At 40.2% G+C, this 21,808-nt stretch overlaps 2 protein-coding genes across 2 annotated transcripts in view; both read left to right on the top strand.

Annotated features, from left to right (window-relative positions):
* Positions 1–3,452: 3,452 nt before the first annotated feature.
* Positions 3,453–7,995, top strand: tent5ab (terminal nucleotidyltransferase 5Ab). The gene is made up of 3 exons (XM_058409399.1): positions 3,453–3,573; positions 4,541–5,642; positions 6,564–7,995. The coding sequence occupies exons 2-3, from the start codon at positions 5,235–5,237 to the stop codon at positions 7,362–7,364; spliced, it is 1,209 nt and encodes a 402-aa protein (XP_058265382.1). The 5' UTR covers positions 3,453–3,573; positions 4,541–5,234; the 3' UTR covers positions 7,365–7,995.
* Positions 7,996–20,151: 12,156 nt separating this feature from the next.
* Positions 20,152–21,808, top strand: part of elovl4b (ELOVL fatty acid elongase 4b) — a 9,128-nt gene continuing 7,471 nt past the window's right edge. Inside the window, exons 1-3 of the mRNA XM_058409147.1 lie at positions 20,152–20,382; positions 21,602–21,691; positions 21,780–21,808. The exon at positions 21,780–21,808 is cut by the window's right edge and continues 159 nt beyond it. Of these exons, the coding sequence (XP_058265130.1) occupies positions 21,625–21,691; positions 21,780–21,808 (96 nt within the window). The 5' untranslated portion in view covers positions 20,152–20,382; positions 21,602–21,624. The remainder of the gene's footprint in view (positions 20,383–21,601; positions 21,692–21,779) is intronic.

The raw sequence follows: 21,808 nt of genomic DNA, 5'->3' as shown, positions 1-21,808 counted from the left end.
CCTGTGGACGTCCAATACAAACCACTCTGTTCATGTGTGAGAATGAAGTTTTATTTATTTATTTTTGTCTCATTCTAATGTCATCATTACTGTAGTAACAACTTACACTGAACAATACACATAAAGAGATGATCATTACAAGTCTTCTGTGAGGAGAAATGTGTGTGTGTGTGTATGTGTGTGTGTGTGTGTGTATGTGAGTGGAAGGAGTCTCCAGTGTTAGTGCTGTGTATCAGTCAGAGGTGAAGCTGGAACTTGAAGTTTTTCCACATCTTCAGGACAGAGGAGTTTACACTTCTTTGTGGTTTCTTAGTAACATGATGAGCTGAGATTTTTCTTGAAGAGAAGGACTGCTGAGGGAAGCATTGTTTATAGCTGCTATAACAGAGGGACTTTCACAGATGTTCAACAACATTAAATGAATAAAACGTATGACATCATTCTATAATAAATAAAACATTTTATTTGTTGGGAAAGTGTTCTAATAAACAAGGAATTAAACTTTACCTCCAAACCCCACTCTCACCACTGGATGGCACTGGAGCAGAGTGTGTGTGTGTGTGTGTGTTTGATAAAATAAAGTTTATGTTCAGATAAATAAGCTTTTTTCTTCCAAGTCATGACTCAGTGCTGAACTGAGAGGCTGCTTCAGGGTTCAGCTCATTTTTTAGCTTTAAAATGGAAAAGCTAAAAGGAGAGACATCAAATTATTATTATTATTATTATTATTATTAACATGGAGGCTCAATTTACACACTGAAAATCAGAGGAGAAATCTGCATTCCTACTCTGAACAAACTCGACTGGACTCCACATTAGTAACTATTACACATGTTAAGATGACAACTGCACAATTTGCTATGAACTGAATTTTATTTGTAAAGATTTAGACATGAATGCTAAAATTGCATCATCATGTTTCTAAATGTTTTCGTAAGACTCGTCTAAACAGGGGAAAGGTCAAAACAAGGTCTGAAATACCTTCCTTCCTGTTCGGAGAAAGTTCCTGTTGGTGTTGGTTCTACTGCTGTTCACTAAAGTAATAAAACACTGAGTGATGATTTGACACTAACAGAACCTGCAGTGGTTTATTTATACATTTATTTAAGAAAATTGCACAAGCACAAGAGTTACTCTGACTATCCGGGAATTCCCCTGGAACACTGCTCGACCAATCAGATCAGTAGATCACAAGGAGCTGCATCAGAGAAAAGAACAACTCAGCCTGTGTTGTGAGAAACCGTGCAGCATAAACTGCTCTGTGCTGAAGGCTCCAGAAGCTCTAGAGAATTTAATGGAACTAACTAGAAACAGTTCAAGGTCAAAGGTCTGGTCATTGATATATTCAGAATTGTAATCATTAGCAAGCTGCAGTGATATAAGAGAACTTTCCACTCAAAACTACTAAACTACTCTGTTTTAGAAGGAATCTTATGTATTGCTATTGAAGGAATCTTAAGTCAGAGCTGCAGCAGTTCTCTCAGCTCAGCTACCAACCCACCCAGACACACACACACACAAACACACAAACACAAACACACACACACCTTGTGTATTTGTGACTCAAATATTGCACATTATGTTTATTAGTAATACATGATACATGATCATGTGTATATTGTACACAATGATTTCAGCTTTTTTGCATTCAATAAAGTAACAATTAAAGATGAAGGTGTAAAGAACAACTGCTTTAGTGTGTGTTTGTGTGTTATAAACCACACAGTTTCAGGAAATTCACTTAGCTGAGATCTTGTTAACTCAGCAAAAACACCACAACCATTTTTACTTCCTCTCATGGCTGCCATGACAACCTGTCCATCATCCCTCCCCTTCAATCAGCTCCCATACCAACACACTGCATGTGATAAACACTGAAGAGACACTTGTTTATTTACTTTCACTTGGCACGATTGATTGAAATCTATCCACCACAGACTTGTTTAAGAGTCAACAACAAATCTATTAAATTATTAAGTTTACTAAAGATCTTGAAGGAAAAAGTGGATTTAACTCAAATCCAATGTTCTGCACAAGAAGTGCATCATGTGGACATCTCACTGAGCCACCGCAAACACACTGCTGGTCTGTCCTGATGTCACTTTGTATATTTTTAACTGCATAGTTTTCTGCAGTCATGATTTTGGATTGCAGTGTTGATGGTGTGCACTATATAGTAAACAGGGTGTGTGGACGGGGAACTTCACACTCTTTCTTAACATCATGATTCTCCAGTACAGAGTAAAGGCCAGGAGACTTCAGTCTTATCCATAAAGTGCCAGTGCAGCTGCAGGCTTTCATTCCTTTCCAACTGCCACAACTGATAGCTGATTGGAGACCAAGATGAACTGAATAAACAAGTGGAGGGACTCAGCTGGAGTGAAAACTTGTGACCACACTGATCCTCTGAAGATAAAACTGAACATACCTAGTATAGAGTATAGGATGTAGGATACATGTATACATGTAATGAAATTGTGCCAAAACATTATGCATGAAGGTGTAGTCATGTCTGGATCACCTTAGAAAACTCCACAAGAGGAAGTGTGAGTTCTTCTTATGGGGTCATACAGAGCACTTGAGAACTGCAACACACACACACCCACAAGAACATGCACACACACACACACACACACACACACACACACACACACAGCTTCTGCTTTCTTAGACATTCTGAGAACATAACCTGCTTCTTTGTAAGAGATAAAGTGTGTGTGTGTGTGTGTGTGTGTGTAACAATGATAGGGAAGTTTATAATGCCATCATAGTCAAATTCACTATGCACTTTCTTTTGTTGTGCTCTTTGTAGTATGAGAGAGATAATGCACACACACACGCGATGGTATCTGGGTAATCTTGCAGAATCCTGATCCTCAGTATCAATACTTTAACAATGTTATTTAATTTAATAACATGGTGCAGTTCAGTTGATGTTAATCTTTTAATGTGTGGTGATTTTTCACTTTCATTTCTTTTGTCTTTCTAAAACTGTGATATTCTCTCTTTATTGATTGACTGAATTAATGATTAATGTTATGAAAACACCAAATCTGTGATCACGAATAAAATCTTTCTCAGGCTGTTTTATTTTAACACAAATGAAATAAAACTTCTTCTCATTCTATGTCTCTCTCTCTCCTCTAGAGGGCCCTGCAGCACAGTTTCTCTCTTTTTTACCCAATGAAAACTGACTGCACTTTTTAAATGTAATAATTTCATTAAAAGTCATAGATAAATAATATTATAAGACTTATCTTTTTTTTTTAAACGAAATACTGTTTAATCATTAAAAGTGATTTATGTGTCAGTGTGGAATATGACCTTTAAGATTAGAATGCAAACATTACTGATGCAAATCAAAAAGAAAAATAGGAAGAAAATTATTTAAATCAATTGAACTGAGCCAGTTTATCAGAAGTGGGCGGGGCTTCGCTTATGACACTTCACTATTGGCTAAATGAGCCGTCAATCACAGCCCCAGGTTTTGCGAGAGAGAGAGAGAGAGAGAGAGAGAGAGAGAGCAGACGTGTGGAGCAGCAGCATGGAGGAGACTCAACTCACTACACAGAGGTAAGAATTACACACACACACAGTATAATTTAATACATAAACACAGCTTTAACATTTGCAGTGTTTGTGTTTAGTAGCATTTGACTGTTAATCTAAACACTGAAATATTTTCACACACATTCACACACACTTAACCCCCCCCCCCCACACACACACACACGCTGAGTATTAACAGTACAGGTGTTAGTTCAGGACTGTTGTGGCTGTCAGTTTTGTATCAGTTCTGCTGTGTAGGTGGTAATTACTGTGAATGTTAATTTAGTACTCTCTCTACATGAGTGAATTCTGCATTACTGCATGTGTTTAACGTTTAGATTAGTTCTACACTGTACTCTAATATTTCTGTGCTGTAGATGTTAATTCATCCCTGCAAACATTAATCAGAACAATGCATCAGTTCTATACTAAAGGTGTTAATTCAGTACTGAATCCTTTATCTTCATCTTTATTTAGGTAATGTAAATGTTAATTCAGTATTAGATGTGACTGCATTAATTCTACACTGTGTGTGTTCATTCCACTGTGAAAATGTTCATCAGCACATGCATAAATTCTAGTCTACATGTTAATTCAGTACTGAATTCTACTTAATTCTACACAAAGTGCAAATACTTTGCATTTGCGTCATAATGCACATGTTAATTGAGTAGTAGTAGTAGTAGTAGTGTTAATTCTACCCTAGAGTTGTTAATTCTACACTCTGCTTTGTCTGATTCATCCTCAATTTCACTGCTTTATTAAACACAAGAAACCGGTAAAGAGAAACAGCTCTAATTAACACTGCAGTCTGAACACTGGGCTCAACGTAATGTGATGTTTATGGCACCTATATGAATGGATCGATACTCAATGTCCATTTCTTGATCACGCCGTATAAAGTTTTGGCACCCCTCTAACCCCCTTTTAATAGAAAGAGACCACAAAGGAATAGAATATGAACCTAGCCTTCTTCCTTATATCTCTGCAGCACAGCAGCCATGTGAAGGTGAAGGAACAGGATGTCCACTGAAGATTGTCCTGCATCAAACAGAGAAAAGCAAGTGACGGGAAACATCTATGCATCTATCTATCCTGAACACACACTGCGGGAAAGTTTGGATGGAATAAGTCGTGTTTCAGACAACCAAATCAACATTAAACTCTACTACAGACTGAAGAAAGCACTCACTCCTCCCAACACCATTTTTCTGAATCAAAGTGTGTGAGTTTGGGTTCATTTGATTCAGCACTCAGATCAGTGTAGAGAAATATGACAGCTTCAGTAACACACACTTTACATGAGCACTGAACAAACTCTTACAGCATATTTATCTTTAGATGCTAGCCTAGCTAAGATCGCATTTACAAATACAGGCTTCTAGCTCTCATTTTTTTCTACTGATTCAGTGAAAAGGTGACCGATCTTTACTAAAGCGCTGGATTGGTTTTATCCAATTCGCTTTAGAAGCAACAGAATAGTTTAACAGAATAGATTTCAGAATAGATAGAACTCTCTCATTCATCATTAAACCCACTGATGAAAACTTTGTTAATCAACTCAAAAAGAATCGACTTATTTGGCAGATTAATCACAATAGAAATGATTGAAAAATGACAGCGAAACGTTTGATTTGTTCATGTTTTCGGTTAAAAACAAGTTATCATTAAATCGTTAAATCATCATGGACATGGATGAGGACTGGAAGGACATAAAGCACAGCAGCTTCTGCATGTTAAACTGGGAGCAGGTGAAGCGCCTGGACACTGTCCTCACCGAGTCCATCCCCATCCACGGCCGCTGGAGTTTTCCCACGCTGCAGATGAAGCCGCGGGACATCGTTAAAGCTGTGCGACACAGAATGGCTGAGCAGAACATCTGCGTACGTGAGGTTCGGCTAAACGGCTCGGCTGCTAGCCACGTCCTGCACGAGGACAACGGTTTGGGATACAAAGACCTGGACCTGATCTTCTCCACCAAGCTGAAGGACGAGCTGGACTTCCAAACCGTCAAGAACATTGTGCTGGATGCTCTCCTGGACTTCCTGCCTGCTATAGTGAACAAGACCAAAATAACGCCGCTCACACTAAAGGTAACTCGGTTCCGTCCCTAACACTCGTCTGTATTTTAGCAGAATCTCAACAATTTTATGAAAAGCACCAAAGTGTAAGAAGAGAAATTGTGAGGAGATGTTCAGCATTATTTTACTGTTGAATGATTTACTACTGTGTGCATTCCCCATGATGCAAAGCTGAGAATTTATTGATATGGTAACATTAATTTAACATTAATGAAAGGAGTCTACACACAAACACACACAGTCTCTTTCTGTAGTGCTCTCTGTCTGCACGCATCTCTGAAAAAACCGTTACAGAAAATTAATCAACACATTCTGTAATAACGCATTAGAGAACTTGTGGGTATGTGGAAGGAAGCGGAAGTGATAAGAGAGAAAAACCCTGGGTTCTGCTTTCACACATTGCTCCTCAGTGCGGATGAAGAGTGATAAATTCACCACTTCATGCCTGTCACCCTGCACAGAAACCCAGTCAACTGGGTTAGAACTTTCACCTAGTGTTTTTACTTCGCCAGTTCACGTTTTTTCTCTCATTATTTTTTATTTTCAGGACTCGACGCACAAACTCATACTGTGTCACGTTCCCCAACATGTGATCCTCATGTGATGGAGGAACAAGTTTCACTCCCAGACATTACGTCATCAAGTGACTCTATAGTTTGACACACACTAATACTTTATGATCTACACACTTCCAACATTCAGGCACACGAGCAGAGAACAGTCAAGAGCTCTTTCCATCCCAAACATTCCAAACTACATCCAGTTTAGGAAGCCAAGAACCTCTTTCATTTAACACACAAGATCCTGTGAATGTTCAATACCTCATGGTTCGTGGTTCATCTCTTTCTCTCTCTCTCTCTCTCTCTCGCTCTCTCTCTCTCTCTCTCTCTCTCTCACTCTCTCGCTCTGTGTCTCTCCCTTTCTTTTTCTTAGGAGGCGTATGTTCAGAAGATGGTAAAGGTGTGTAATGACTCGGACCGCTGGAGTCTCATCTCTCTGTCCAATAACAGTGGGAAGAACGTGGAGCTGAAGTTTGTTGACTCTCTGCGGCGTCAGTTCGAGTTCAGTGTTGATTCCTTCCAGATCCGCTTGGACTCGCTCCTTCTGTTCTACGAGTGCTCTCTGGAGAATGTTATGAGTGCCTCCTTCCACCCGTCTGTCATGGCTGAGAGTGTCTACGGCGATTTTTCAGAGGCGCTGGATCACCTACAGCAGCGGCTCATTGTCACACATAACCCTGAAGAGATCCGCGGTGGTGGCCTGCTGAAATACTGCCACCTGCTGCTGCGAGGCTTCCACGCCCCCAACCTTCAGGAGAAAGGCGACTACCGTGAGCTGCTTCAGCGTTACATGTGCTCACGCTTCTTCATTGACTTCCCTGGTGCATCTGAGCAGCATCGCAAACTCGAATCCTACCTCCAGAGCCATTTTGTCGGGCAGGAGGAGTGTAAGTTTGCGTACCTGAGCATGCTGCACGACGTGGTGCGAGAGAGCAGCATGTGTCTGATGAACCGCGAGAGATGCCGAGTGCTCGAGATCATCGCTGCAATGGCTGTGAGAGCGCTGGCTGAACACAGCAATGTCCCGAATGTGGAAAACGTCACATGCTACTACCAGCCTGCTCCACACATCAAAGACAGAAACTTCAGCAACTACAACGTAGCTCAGGTGCAGAACGTGTTCACTTGCAAAACCGACCAATCAGGACAAGTCTGGCTCTGTTTGTTCGTCTGACACACATGCTGAAATACAGTCTCTTTGTCAACCAATCAGAGTGGAGCTATTGATGGACAGTACCATGGAGCAATCAGAATCATGTGAAACCTGGCAATCTGAGAAAAGCCCTGTTCTTTTTGAACTCTGGATCGTTCTCTTCTGCTTTTAATGTTCTTAAAAACACGAAGCAGAATTCGATTTTGAAACTTTTCATGACACGCTGAAAATCAATTTGAGACGAAACGGTCTTTTAGTTTTTTTAGAGAACCGTCACATATATATGGGACACCTTTCGGTTTGATTTCTTCTGTAGCAACCAATCACCAAGCAGGGATCTAATCGAACAATGCCCATGCCTTCGGTTTGGTCTGTGGTCCAGAGATTTTTCTTTTAACTTCCAAGATAATAAATATGAAGAAGAATTCGAGTCCACACCTTTCTGGCTGTAAAACAGTGTTCATAAATTACTTTTTACGCAAGAGAGAAAGAGGGAGAGCACGATACCGGGAGACGAGAAACGAGAGAGAGGAGAGAGAAGGTCACTCGGTTCAGTTTCCAGTGAGCGCCAGAATCTGAAGACACACCGACAACATGAGCCTGAGAGCTAGAACCAAGCTCTGATTCTGATTAGGAGAGAGAGAGAGAGAGAGAGAGAGAGAGAGAGAGAATATTCCTGCTAGCTTTGCTCTTGGTTCAGTAAGAACATTAAACTCTCACGTTTTCACACTGCAGCAGATCTTCTCGTTCTAGCATCAGCTGAACTAAACACACTTGTTTACTAACATTCAGAATTTTACAGAACTTTGTGATTTTACGATTTTGAGCCTAATTTTTTTTAACTCAAATATCATCCTTTCCATATCTTTGTACACTATAAACAACAATCTCAGATTTACTTACTCGCATTTTTGCCAAAAATGTCAGAACTTTAGTTCCAGTTTCAGACTGGTCATTATATTAATGCAGCTTATTCACTGAAGCGATGTATAGACTGATCTCCTTTCCTTTAAGTAGTGCTGTCTGGGAGATCTGATCTAAATCCAGACATGTCACTATACTGAAGTAAAAAGGACAAAAGAAGAAAAGTGATCACACTCTGCTAACTGGGGCTTGAGGTGAAGAACCAAAGAGGTTTTTAAGACACCAGACTGTAGACATAGAATTCTGAGACCAAGTGCCTGGAACGAGACAAACACAATGAAGCAATGTTAAAGACTCAGTTTAACGTGTGTGTGCATGTATCTGTGTTTTGGGGGGTGGTTATGCGTTATTATAACAGTATAAAGGGAATATAATGGGCGGAGTTTCCTCTGCTGGTCTGCAAGGGCTGTTAATTGCATTAAAGAAATTAGGTGTGTGTGTAAGGTGTGTGTTACTCCCGGACGTTCACCTCCTCCTCCGTGACCTCAGTGAGCTGCAGCTAAGCTCAGATTAGCATGTAGAGCCAATGTCATTACAGCTGAAGGAGAAGATGAAAGTCATTTCCATTCGATCACAGCGCAAACTCTCAAAGTTTTGGTGTGCAACAGTTTACCCCACAGAGCTGCTGAGTTCTGGACTCTGATAGGTGGTCAGGAGTTGATTAATTCTTTCTAACAGCAGCTCTAACTGTAACACAGGTTTATATTAATGCAGTCGTTCTGATAAGTTATGGTTTCTGTAGTAACAGCTCATTCACATGGATGTGTACATTGTGTAATATTCGCCAGGTTAAGGAGATGTTCATGTAAAATTTTGGAAGGAGTCTCCAGTAAAGTTTCAGTACTTCATGACAGTCTGAGGTAAAGTTTCTGTAGTGTGAACTTTCCCATCAACTTTAACCTTTTTATCATCTTCACATCCTTCATTCATCTATTTTTGACTCCTCGTTGTGTTTAATGTGTAAACTTTATGGTTTCTGATGCTGTGATAAAGAAGAAAATGTTTGTGACAAGCGATAAAAAATTCATAACTGTGTGTTTTCTGAAACACTAAACACCATCAGTGGAGCTTCATTTCCTTCCAGGCCATTCTGCTGTGTTGGTATATTCCAAATCCTGCAACTTAACATTAAACTAAACAAAACTATTAGTCCTTTAACTTTTAATCAGTGTTAAATAAATAAACAAACACTTCTGTACAGGTTTAGACTTTAATCCTCACTCAGACCTCAGACGCCCGTGCTGCCTGCCATACACATCATTTACTTCCTGAATTTATATGATGATTCTTTGGGTGTTCAATATTTGTGTTGCAGTGCCTCCTAGTGACAGGAATGTGACATTACTTTTACACACACACACACACACACACACACACACACACACACACACACACACAGGGTTAAAATCTTCACCTTTTTATGTAATGTTTTCCTTTAAAATTAAACCTCTTGTCCACTTACAGGAAGGTCCTCCAGTTCTTCTATTCTGCATTGTTCTTTATCGGGTTTATTCATTCATTATTATTGCGCAAGCAAAATTTTATCAGCTGTTTCCAGTCTGTTACTGTTATTAAAACATTTTAAATATATCCACAAGCCATTTTTCTGAGATATCACAAGTGTTTAAGGTTTTCGTTGATAAAAAAAATAAATAAAAAGTTGAGACGTTGATTAATGATTGTATTTGTCAGTGTTGGACTCGCTCTGTGTTTCCCACAGTCACACACTGAGGCTTAAACCCAACACAAGGCTTAAACTCAAACTCTTTAACTCGTCAGAGCTCTATGGCGAGATGAGCAGTGATTTCTCTCACTCTCTCATTTAATTTCACTAATAGAGTGTCAGTACAGTCAGCTTCTCACCTGCTGTCCTCTTCTCCGGGTTTATTAACGCTGCAGTTTACACAGAGGCTTGGTTAAGCTGTGCATATTATTCATGTAGTAACTCACACACACATAGATACACTAACTAACTGTTTATTTCAGTGTTTGACATAATTTCATCTGATAAACACCGCTGTCCTGGAAAAACCTCACTGAGAAATGCTGACCTTTAACCTGTGGTCTGGTACAGCCAGCTGAGGGGACTCTGGGCTGTGTGTGTGTGTGTGTGTGAGACATCCAAACAAACACAATGTGTGTTTCAAAAGACAGCCAGAGGCTTTTCCATGATTATGGTAAACTGTAAATGTTTTGGCAGATTGATAAAGCAACTGAATGAGAAGGAAACCGGTTGTCAGGTCTGTGCGTGTGTGCGTCAACAAGTGAGAAAGCTAAAGTCAGATGATGTGAAGTTACTATGTAAAGTAAAATATAGTAGACTATATGAAACACCCTCCCCAGCACACACACACACACACACTCCATTTGCTGATGTGTGTGTGCATTAAGGGAATAGCGGCAGCTGTGTATCTTCACCACACACAGTTTTCTCTTCTCTCTGAATTCCAGCTGTTCTGCATCTTTGATATTCAGTCGTATTTTAGAGCAATATCTCACTCAGATCCTTCTCACCGCTAATACATTCACGCTGAGATTCGCTAACGCTGAGACACTAACTGGTTGAGCTGAGCACTGTTTAAAAGATTCACCATACAACCAGAGAATGAAAATAAAGTCAGACTGGTTTATTTAGGTTTCTAGCTATTTAACCACACAGACACTTTACTCACACTATATTCCTCCAGCTAAACTGAGGGTGCCACTAAATTTGGACATGACATTAAATAACCATTAAGCAAACCACCAAAAAATCACTGAGCTTCATTTGGCTCTTAATTTTAACTGCTGCATGTCTGTATATAATCATGCTACAGAGAGATTTAACACATTTAACAAATCCACACAAGTGTCTCAAAAGGTTCCTGAACTCCATCCTGCTCCGGTGTGGTTCAACCTTCCTTCATCCTGCTCCGGTGTGGTTCAACCTTCCTTCATCCTGCTCCGGTGTGGTTCAACCTTCCTTCAGCTCCGCAATTATAACTTTATTTATTGTTTCATACTAAAAGAGAAGAAAGACTTGAGAAGCTAACGTGCAAATTCAACTGGTTAGTGTTGTGAGTTAGATACCGCTTGTTAACACTACAAATGCTAACATTAGCACTGACTTAATGACTTTTAACCGTTCTGAGCAGAAAACATGATTCAAATGTCTGACTTTCACTGAGAGAGAGAGACAGAGTGAGACAGACAGAGACAGAAAGAAAGACAGAGCATGAGAGTGAGACACAAAGATAGATAGATAGATAGATAGATAGATAGATAGATAGATAGATAGATAGATAGATAGATAGATAGATAGATAGATAGATAGATAGAGACACACACACACACAGAGAGACTTTAACAGAATATACATGATCTAATCACATTTGGAAAGAATAGATGGGGATTTTGGGTTTTCCTCTGAGAGGTTGCTGTGATCCTCTTGGTTTTGACAATTCTCATGCTCTGTCTGTCTGTCTGTCTGTCTGCCATGACCCAGATTTGGAGCAGAGCATGAGGCTCTCTGGAAAAAATAATCAGTGTTTACAGAACAAAACCAACAGGAGAATAGAAAAAGCTGTGTCTGTCTCTCTGTCTGCATCTGCACCTCCCTCCCTCTGTTTGTGTGTGTGTGTGTCTGTGTGCATGACTGTAGCAGGACTGATAATGTTGTTCAGTTAAAGTCTTAAACAGAATCTAACATTATGAAATGTGTGTTAACATGTGTAAAGTTGTAAATGTTGCACAAAAAGTTGTAGGAACGTTTATAAATGTTATAGCAAGCTGGAACTCCTGGGAAAACGTATTAAAAATGAGAAATATTTCATGCACACACAGGCACACTCTTGAGTACAGATGGTTTGTCTCAATTTGTTTTATTGCTTAATGTTTTTTTTTTATTAATAGGGCTGTCAGGACAACATTATATCTATTTTATATCCGCCCTCTCTCTCTCTCTCACTCCCTCTCTCTGCTTCGATAAATGTTAAACAAATGACAGTTCTCTTACAGAACATTTCACAGTATGGTGAGGCTAACAGAGCTGGACTGTGGTGAAGCTGTTATTGGATTAATAGTTTTTCATGTGACTTTTTTGCAATTAAAAACTGAGACTAAACCTTGGTGGAATGAAGTGAAGGTTGTGTCCTTATAAAACAGCGAGACATCTCATCCTGCAGACCAGCAAACAGCTGCTCTCTCTCTCCCAGTCTATCTCTCTCTCACTTCTACATTCTCACTCTCTCTCTCTCCCTCTCTCCCTCTCTCTCTCTCTCTCCCCCCAGTCTGTGCCCCTCTGTCGCTCTCTCTCTTCCCCTTTCTCCCTGTGTCACTTCAGGACATCACTTTACCATATTTGTGATTACGAGTGCTGCATGTTGCCAGGACATGTGATCTAAAGCATTTTTTCGGACCTCTAGATTTTTAAGGAAAGAAAATGTTTTAATCTTTGATACAATAAATGACATTAAAAACAAAATGGACTGATTAAGCTCTCAGGAAGTAGAATTAGAAATTGTAATTTGTAATTCACTATAAATTTTTCTAGTTCCTGATTCACACAGAGAAGGTGAAGGAGTGATGAGGTAGTAGAGTAATGAAGTGAAGGAGTGAGGAGAAGGGGGAGGATAAGGAGTGATGCAGTCAAGGTAAAGATGTGATTAGGTGGAGGAGCTATGAGGTGAAGGAGCGATGAGGTGGAGGAGTGATGAGATGGAGGTGAAGGAGCGATGAGGTGAAGTGATGAGATGGAGGTAAAGGAGAGATGAGGTGGAGGAGTGATGAGATGGAGGTGGTGGAGTGATGAGGTGGGGGGAGGAGGAGTGATGAGATGGAGGTAAAGGAGAGATGAGGTGGAGGAGTGATGAGATGGAGGTGGTGGAGTGATGAGGTGGGGGGAGGAGGAGTGATGAGGTGGATGAAGAATAGTGATGAGGTGGAGGAGAAAAAGTGATGAGGTGGAGGTGTGATGAGGTAGAGGAGTAATGAGGTGGAGGACTAAGAGTGATGAGGTGGAGGAGTGATGAGGTTGAGGTAGAGAAGTGATGAGGTGGAGGAGTGATGAGTTGAAGGTAGAGGATTGATGAGGTGGAGGTGGAGGAGTGATGAGGTGGCGATAGTGGTGTGTAAATTGTAGCTGTGCTACTCAGGTATTTGTGTGTTTATGGTAATTCACCACAGACACAGGAAGTAAAATATTTACTTAATATAAGTTTATCCTCATGTTTACGCTGTAAGAAACAGTTTTTTAAACGTTAGATATTGAATATACAAAATTTATAAAATGCAATATGGTACAGATAACAGTTAACTTTACACAGAATACACATTCATCATCCGTGTGTGTGTGTGTGTGTGTCTGCATGAAGCAACTTTGTGCAAAAAAAACAACCTTCCAACAACTGCTTTTAATTAGACTGTGGGCCAGAGGGAGAGAGAGAACGAGAGGGAGAGAGAGACTTCTGTAGAGAAAGAAAACCAGAGGCAGGTTTGGCTGTAGTGTGTGTGTGTGTATGTGTGTGTGTTTTGCTGAGGCATCTCACACTACACAATTACACAACAAAACTATACACCATTCTTCCCTACCCCATTAAACCCTCTAGGTTTATATATTTGCATGCTAACCTGCTCCTTCAGCGTTTCTTTTAACTAGCATTCATCTTCATGTTGTTTTTTTTTATTACTGAACATTTTGTCATTCTCCATCAGAGCTTTTTTTTATAATTAACAGATGAACGATTACAAAAAGGAACAATGACAGAGGCTGGAGGAGTTCGTTGTTTTCATTTCTCTTCTTCTGAAGGCGATGCTAAACTGAAGCACCACGAGTCAGAAGACTGATCACACCAACCGGAGTTTTACTCTTCTGCTGCCTCGTAAAGCAGAAGACAGCTTTTATCACTGCCTCTGTCTCGTTTACACACACACACACACACACACACAAACAGCTAATATAAAGCGTGTGTCTCATCGAGCTCGGATTCAGGAACACACACGGAGCTGAAGTTAAAGACACATAATGATGATGAGAAAGACAGAAAGAGAATTTATTCCCAGTAGCACTTTTATAGCATTTCTTTGCATTTTGTTTTTTTCACTCTTGTGTCTGAGCCACACTACAGCATCCTGACCTCAAAAATAATTACAGAGCTGTGAGTTTTATGCTGAATAAAATTAAACGAAAAAAAAAAGAAAAAGGATCAACGTGTGGTTCTGGGGGTCTGTAATGGGATTTTAATGGAAAGTGGTGTTCCTAATGGTTCCTGATGGAGGACCTGTATTGATTTTAGTGGTAAATATCCGGAACTGCATCAGATACTGCATATTTCTTCAAATTTTATTACTTATATCCAAGCTCTTTCATAAACCATTATAAAATTCACACCAAATAAAAGCTAAACCTTACTGCTGTTGTTTTATTGGCTGCTATTTCACTCAGACAGACTAACGGGTTATTTTAAAAATCATCACCGCAGACACCCGCCAGATTTTCCCAGCAGGTTTAACATCAAGTCTGCTTTAATGACCCAAAATACTGAAGTGATAAACTTCACTATGTACAGTTTTGACCAGAACCAGAACTTTCACACGGACCCTTCAGCTCCAACGCCTCCAGATTTCGGACCATTAAAGAAGTTTTTGGAAGACAGACCCACAAAATCTGGTCTGTTTTAATCCTCCTTACGCCATTGAAACACAGCTGCACTGATCCAAAAGAACCGACTTGACAAGAACCCAAACATATCCTCCAACAGAACCACAACAGCAAGCCATAAAGCTTCAACAAGACGCCATAAACATGTTTACAATCTGTCAGTGGTGGACTTTCACACACTATCACACATTCACACACACACTTTCACACAATCACACACACAGTCTCACACATTCACACACACACTCTCACACATTCACACACACACACACACACACACACACACACCCACACACACACACACTTTCACACACCATCACCAGGGAAGGGAAATAAGGACTCGCTTTTGGTTTAAAGGTTAATAACAGTCCTGACTGTGGGAGCTGGATATGATACAACAGTCTTATGGTTTCATTTAGGGTCTCACTCTCTCATTCTCTCTCTCTCTCTCTCTCTCACACACACACACACACAAACTAAACTACTGTATAATCAATGCAGTGAAACAGCAGCTGTAATTTGTTCCTCTGTGACGCCATTTGATCGTCTGGAGCTTCAGAGGTTTGAGTCTGACTGGAAAAAAAGCGACTTTGGTTAATAAAAACATGCATTAATATTGAAACAGTGTCGCAGTTTAGAACTGAAATAGCGTTGACAAGGATTTTACATCATGATTCTATGGAAAACTGCTCATAATAATTAAAAAGAAAAATTTAATAGCGATTGTAAAACTATTTACAAAAAAAAAAAACATTTTTAAAGTTATGATTGAATATCATCTGTTGGTGAACTCTAATGGAGCTGGAGACAGCCACAGCTCAGTCGGAGATGTGCATCAGCTAAGTGTAGTGCAGACTCCAGGCACATGAAGCACCATCAGAACCCTGAGATCACAGTGAAGCATGGTAGTGGAAGCATCATGAGCATCAGCTTCTGAGCATCATTACTGAGCATCACCCTCTCCTCTCTCTGTGTCTCTGACTAATCCCCTCTTCACTCAATTTAATGTTCACTATTAAAAGATCAGAGTTCAGGATATTTTTCATGATAAAACCCCTTTTCAGTATTTAGAATCACTGCTTGGTCACCAAAATGCTGTTTTTTTTTTTTTTGGTTTGGCATGTTTTCTTTCAAATTCTGGGTTGTACCGGAAACAGGTTCTCTCTCTCACACAGACACACACAGGAATATGAAAACGGATTCATCATGCTAAGCTGGAACACAATAACAAGTGAGCGAATAAAAACCTGAAGGACACAGTTTCTCTAAGAGAGAGATGATTAAATGGACTAACACAGAGATAGGTTCAGATCAGTTTACATGAGAGAGAAAGGTCAGCACACCTCCTCACGATTACACAAGCATAACGGTTGGCACGGCAACGACCTTCCACAAGTTTCTTTTTAATTAATGGAATAAGTTCAAAATGTTGGCAATGTTGTGGCTTTGTTGGTAGATCTAGTGAATTTTTAAACCCCTTAGTGATTAAAAAAAGATCCTGGAGACAAATCAAGCAACTATCAGATGTTAGTGACTCTCCTGCACTCGACCTTCATCATCTGTAATCATTTCCTTTATATCTGTTTCCTGATTCCTCATTTCATTTACCATCTCTTGTTTGTTCCTTTTTTTATTATTATTTATTATGTGGTTCTGTGCCCAAAGGTGACTTTATCCGTAAGAAGTTCTTCATGGAACACATTGTTTGAGGTATGCAAATGATCATATGTGACTTCATATGAGAGATTTCTAAATTCCAACAAAAATCCAAACCTATTTTCTATTCTGAAAAAAAAAACAACACAGTATTGTGCACGTGCCCCTCACACAGCTTTAATAACGAGTAAATCTGCAGTAGCGCCCTTCACCTGTTTAACACCCAATACTGTCACAAACAGAAAAAGAAAAAGTATTCACACACACACACACACACACACACAAGACAGAATTTACACCCCTTTTTGTTGACAGATTTACAAATGCGACCTGCAGCAAACACACACACACAAACCGACAGCATTACTAACTCAGCTGATGAACATTTCTCCCTCCTGCTTCCTTTTCAGCTCCATGTTCAGGTTTATGCTCGAAATTCATCCTGAATGTTTGGTAGAAGCCATTAAATTCAATTAAATGCAACAATCGCCCTGGACCTAATTAGAGACCTTTAGGCCACGTGATTAAATTAAACGCTCCCTATTGGATAAAATTTCCCAAAAAAACCTCCCAGATTTCTACAAAATTGCAAATCCTGGATTAACTTTCAAATTCGACAAATTCGACATATATATATATATATATATATATATATATATATATATATATATATATATATATATATGTATATATATATATACACTATATTGCCAAAAGTATTCGCTCACCTATCCAAATAATCAGAATCAGGTGTTCCAATCACTTCCATGGCCACAGGTGTATAAAATCAAGCACCTAGGCATGCAGACTGTTTTTACAAACATTTGTGAAAGAATGGGTCGCTCTCAGGAGCTCAGTGAATTCCAGTGTGGAACTGTGATAGGATGCCACCTGTGCAACAAATCCAGTCGTGAAATTTCCTCGCTCCTAAATATTCCACAGTCAACTGTCAGCTGTATTATAAGAACGAGGAAGTGTTTGGGAACGACAGCAACTCAGCCACGAAGTGGTAGGCCACGTAAACTGACGGAGCGGGGTCAGCGGATGCTGAGGCGCATAGTGCGAAGAGGTCGCCAACTTTCTGCAGAGTCAATCGCTACAGATCTCCAAACTTCATGTGGCCTTCAGATTAGCTCAAGAACAGTGCGCAGAGAGCTTCATGGAATGGGTTTCCATGGCCGAGCAGCTGCATCCAAGCCATACATCACCAAGTGCAGTGCAAAGCGTCGGATGCAGTGGTGTAAAGCACGCCGCCACTGGACTCTAGAGCAGTGGAGACGCGTTCTCTGGAGTGACGAATCGCGCTTCTCCATCTGGCAGTCTGATGGACGAGTCTGGGTTTGGCGGTTGCCAGGAGAATGGTACTTGTCTGACTGCATTGTGCCAAGTGTAAAGTTTGGTGGAGGGGGGATTATGGTGTGGGGTTGTTTTTCAGGAGCTGGGCTTGGCCCCTTAGTTCCAGTGAAAGGAACTCTGAATGCTTCAGCATACTAAGACATTTTGGACAATTCCATGCTCCCAACTTTGTGGGAACAGTTTGGAGCTGGCCCCTTCCTCTTCCAACATGACTGTGCACCAGTGCACAAAGCAAGGTCCATAAAGACATGGATGACAGAGTCTGGTGTGGATGAACTTGACTGGCCTGCACAGAGTCCTGACCTCAACCCGATAGAACACCTTTGGGATGAATTAGAGCGGAGACTGAGAGCCAGGCCTTCTCGTCCAACATCAGTGTGTGACCTCACAAATGCGCTTCTGGAAGAATGGTCAAAAATTCCCATAAACACACTCCTAAACCTTGTGGACAGCCTTCCCAGAAGAGTTGAAGCTGTTATAGCTGCAAAGGGTGGACTGACGTCATATTGAACCCTATGGATTAGGAATGGGATGTCACTTAAGTTCATATGCGAGTCAAGGCAGGTGAGCAAATACTTTTGGCAATATAGTGTATATATGAAGAAGGGCGCACACCTGGACGCATCTGAGGAGCATGACTAGCTCCGCCCACTTCTCTAATGATGATCTATTTAGGTGCTGTGATCTTATTACTTTCAGGATTACTGATCAATATTACTTTCAGGAACACACACACACACATACAGGGTATGTGTTATGTAAGTGTTTCCTGCCTGGCTGAGGATTCTTGAGGCTGAAATATATTTTGGAGAAACTCGAGCACAACGCCGACATCCAGCTGGAGATCACAGAGGAAAAATATACAAACTGTCTGTCTCTCTCTATCAGTCTCTTTATCATTCTTACACCAACCCACTGTTTGTGACACACAGCTTGCAACTTATTACACGTGCGCTCAAGTTCTCTAGAATGCAAAACTTTTTATATATTATACAAACTACATTCTTACATTATAATCCTTTAAAATGTATTACTTCAACGAATAGGAGCTTTTAACACCCAGTTGGAAGAAGAAGCAGTAGAAGCAGCAGCAGAAACAGAAACCGTGTGTTATTAAAATAAACGATTATTAATGATCTGCTGCCCCCTTGTGGTCAGACTGAGAAACGCACCAGGCTGCATTTTCGTTTGACTCTTTTTTATTTGAAAGACAACTTAAAAAAAAGAAAGAAAATAAGTTTTAAGTAAGCAGTATAATAAGCAGTAAAACATAATCTTTTATTTAGCTTTAAGACGGTTTAATCATTTATATCAGCTCTGTCATAGTAATAAAGTAGTTTATTCTTGACTGTTGTTCATTCAAAGACTCAATACCTGAACACACAGTTAGCCTAGCAGTCACTAATGCTAGTCTGACTTAGCATAACAGGTGGCTTTAATTACAGCTTTTCAGTATCCAGGCAACGCGGTGACGCTTTGTTGCCTCAAAGGGTGCGTCTCAAATCAGGATGTGATTTGAAATGGCCCTGAAATCAAACTGTGTGTTTCAGAGCCCTGTGCTCCTGTCTTAGTCTTAGTCTGTGCTCTTAGTCTTAGTAAGTGTTATGAATGCGACAATGAATTAGAAACTATACATAAAAAAAACAGATGTAGAGATTTACATTCACACCGGGAAATTATTACATTTTTTGATGACTCACCCTGTACTAGTCATGTCTTTGTCTAATATAATGCTCTCTATAATGTTCAAGTCCCGCCCCTGGGGCGTGTCTATAGTAGCATCATATCAGCAGTAAACATGAGTTATTGTGTGTGTTTTGTTTGTTTTAGAAAGCTCAGTGGTGGAACATGGCCCCATCAGACTGATGGAGAATTCTGTCATTATACACTGCTTCCATCAGCAAAAATAACATTTTATTTATCACTGACGTTTTGATGTCTCCTGTGATGACCACATGTCGTTTTATGATGACCCCGGACCTAATATTGATGTCTGGTTAGTGTTATTAAAGAAACACAAAAGGAAATGTGAGGTAAAAACCTTATACTTGAGCAACAGTGATGTAAATGAAAAGTACAAATGAAAACATCAGACTCATTAGATAGAGCTAGGGTGCAAGTTCAGCTGCTCTTCTGCAGTTTCAGACACACCCTGAGCTCTCTGTCACCCGTAACCCCTGTGTAGGGCATATGGGGTAATAGACTCCGCCCCCGCGCTCGCGCGTCTGAGTTTAACGGAGCGGTTCAGGAGTAGGGGTGAACGGAGGCGCGCGCATGGCATGTGACCGTGTCAGGAGTAAAACTTAAGAAAACAAACAAAACTTAAAACCCGTGTGAATGTTCTAGTTTAGCTAGTTTTGTGCGCTTTGATGTTGCCGGGACTCGGAGATATTTAGAGAGAGAGAGAGAGCGAGAGAGCGAGAGCTGCCGGATGCGGGTGTACAGTTACTGATCAGCAGCCAAGAGGTAAGAGCAGCTTCTGAGCGCGAGCGGAGGAAATGTCACTGCGGAAATCTTTACAGCGTGCATGAAGTTTATGTTCTTCTGAACTGGAGCATGTTCCTGTAGACTTCACTTATCACCTGCTCTAACACACACACACACACACACACACACACACACACACATACAGAGTATAATATATTTGCTAGAATATGAAAAAAAGGAAATCAAACAAAAATATTTTTTCAGCTTATTTATTTATTTGTTTGTTTGTTTTACTGATTTTTATGTATTTGTTTGTTTGCTTAGTTGTTTATTAGTTTAATTATTTATTCGTTTTTGGTATGCTTACTTGCATTTTGCATGCTAATTTATTTGTTTGTTTAGTGCATTTGTAACACACACAGTAGCTTCATAAAACGTGTAACAAAAGTAACATTGGAATATCATATAATAATAATAATAATAATAATAATACAGTAATATATATTTATAATGCACTGCCTTTGTGTGTGTGTGTGTGTGTGTGTGTGTGTGTGAGAGAGAGAGAGAGAGAGAGAGAGATGTGGGTCATGTCACACTCGTCCTCTAAGCTCTTAGATCAGATGGAATTAAGGTTCAGTGACAAGTGTGTGTAAAAGCTGCTGACACACACAGTGCAGGGCTTTGGGGCCAGAGTGTGAACAAGTTCCTATAGTCTGGGTGTTTAATCCATATTCACTCTGCACTGTAACACACACACACACTGAATGAATTTGTGATTTTGACAAAAACTAAACAGAAACGATGCAGTATTCTGGTTGTATGTAAACAAAGTCAGGATGTGACAAAACGTGTAAGTTTCTGTAAGGAGAAATGTGTGTGTGTGTGTGTGTGGAAGGAGTCTCCAGTGTCAGCGCTGTGTAACAGTCAGAGGTGAAGCTGGAAGTTTTCCCACATCTTGAGGACAGAGGAGATTACACGAGTTTCTCAGTAACATGACAAGCTGAGATTTTTAAAAAAAAATTTTCTTATTAACCTGAAGAGAGAATAAAGTTGGGCTGTGGAGGGAAACACTATTTATAGCTGCTATAATATTAGCAACAACCAGAAGCCATTTTGAGGAACTGGACCCAGTGATAATGACAAGTATTGATAAACAGATGCAGGGTGGTGTGACCCAGTACTAACAGTAACCCCGCTTCATCACTCCACTTCATGGTTTTATTCTTCTCTTTCTGTTTTCTCTATTTCATAATTACAGGATAATAAAGTAAAAGTGTTGCCATGGATACGGTGCTTCACCTCATCAATGACACAAAAGAGTTTTACAAATGGAGCCTTACCATAGCAGGTAAGTGTCTGTCTGTCTCTCTGTCTGTCTGTCTGTCTGTCTCTCTGTCTCCTCAATCAGCTTGAGGGTATGTGTGTGTTTGTCTTAGACAAGCGGGTGGAGCAATGGCCGATGATG

Source organism: Hemibagrus wyckioides, linkage group LG15 (assembly GCF_019097595.1).
Source record: "Hemibagrus wyckioides isolate EC202008001 linkage group LG15, SWU_Hwy_1.0, whole genome shotgun sequence".
NCBI classification, from domain to species: domain Eukaryota; kingdom Metazoa; phylum Chordata; class Actinopteri; order Siluriformes; family Bagridae; genus Hemibagrus; species Hemibagrus wyckioides.
The sequence above is the reverse complement of the archived record's forward strand: the minus strand, read 5'-3'. Positions and strand labels throughout refer to the sequence as shown.

Bases quoted from the DNA above. Each gene is read 5' to 3' on its own strand.
- tent5ab (XM_058409399.1), top strand. From the start codon at position 5,235: ATGGACATGGATGAGGACTGGAAGGACATAAAGCACAGCAGCTTCTGC. The intron at 5,643-6,563 runs GTAACTCGGTTC...TCTTTTTCTTAG, and splicing joins TAACGCCGCTCACACTAAAG to GAGGCGTATGTTCAGAAGAT.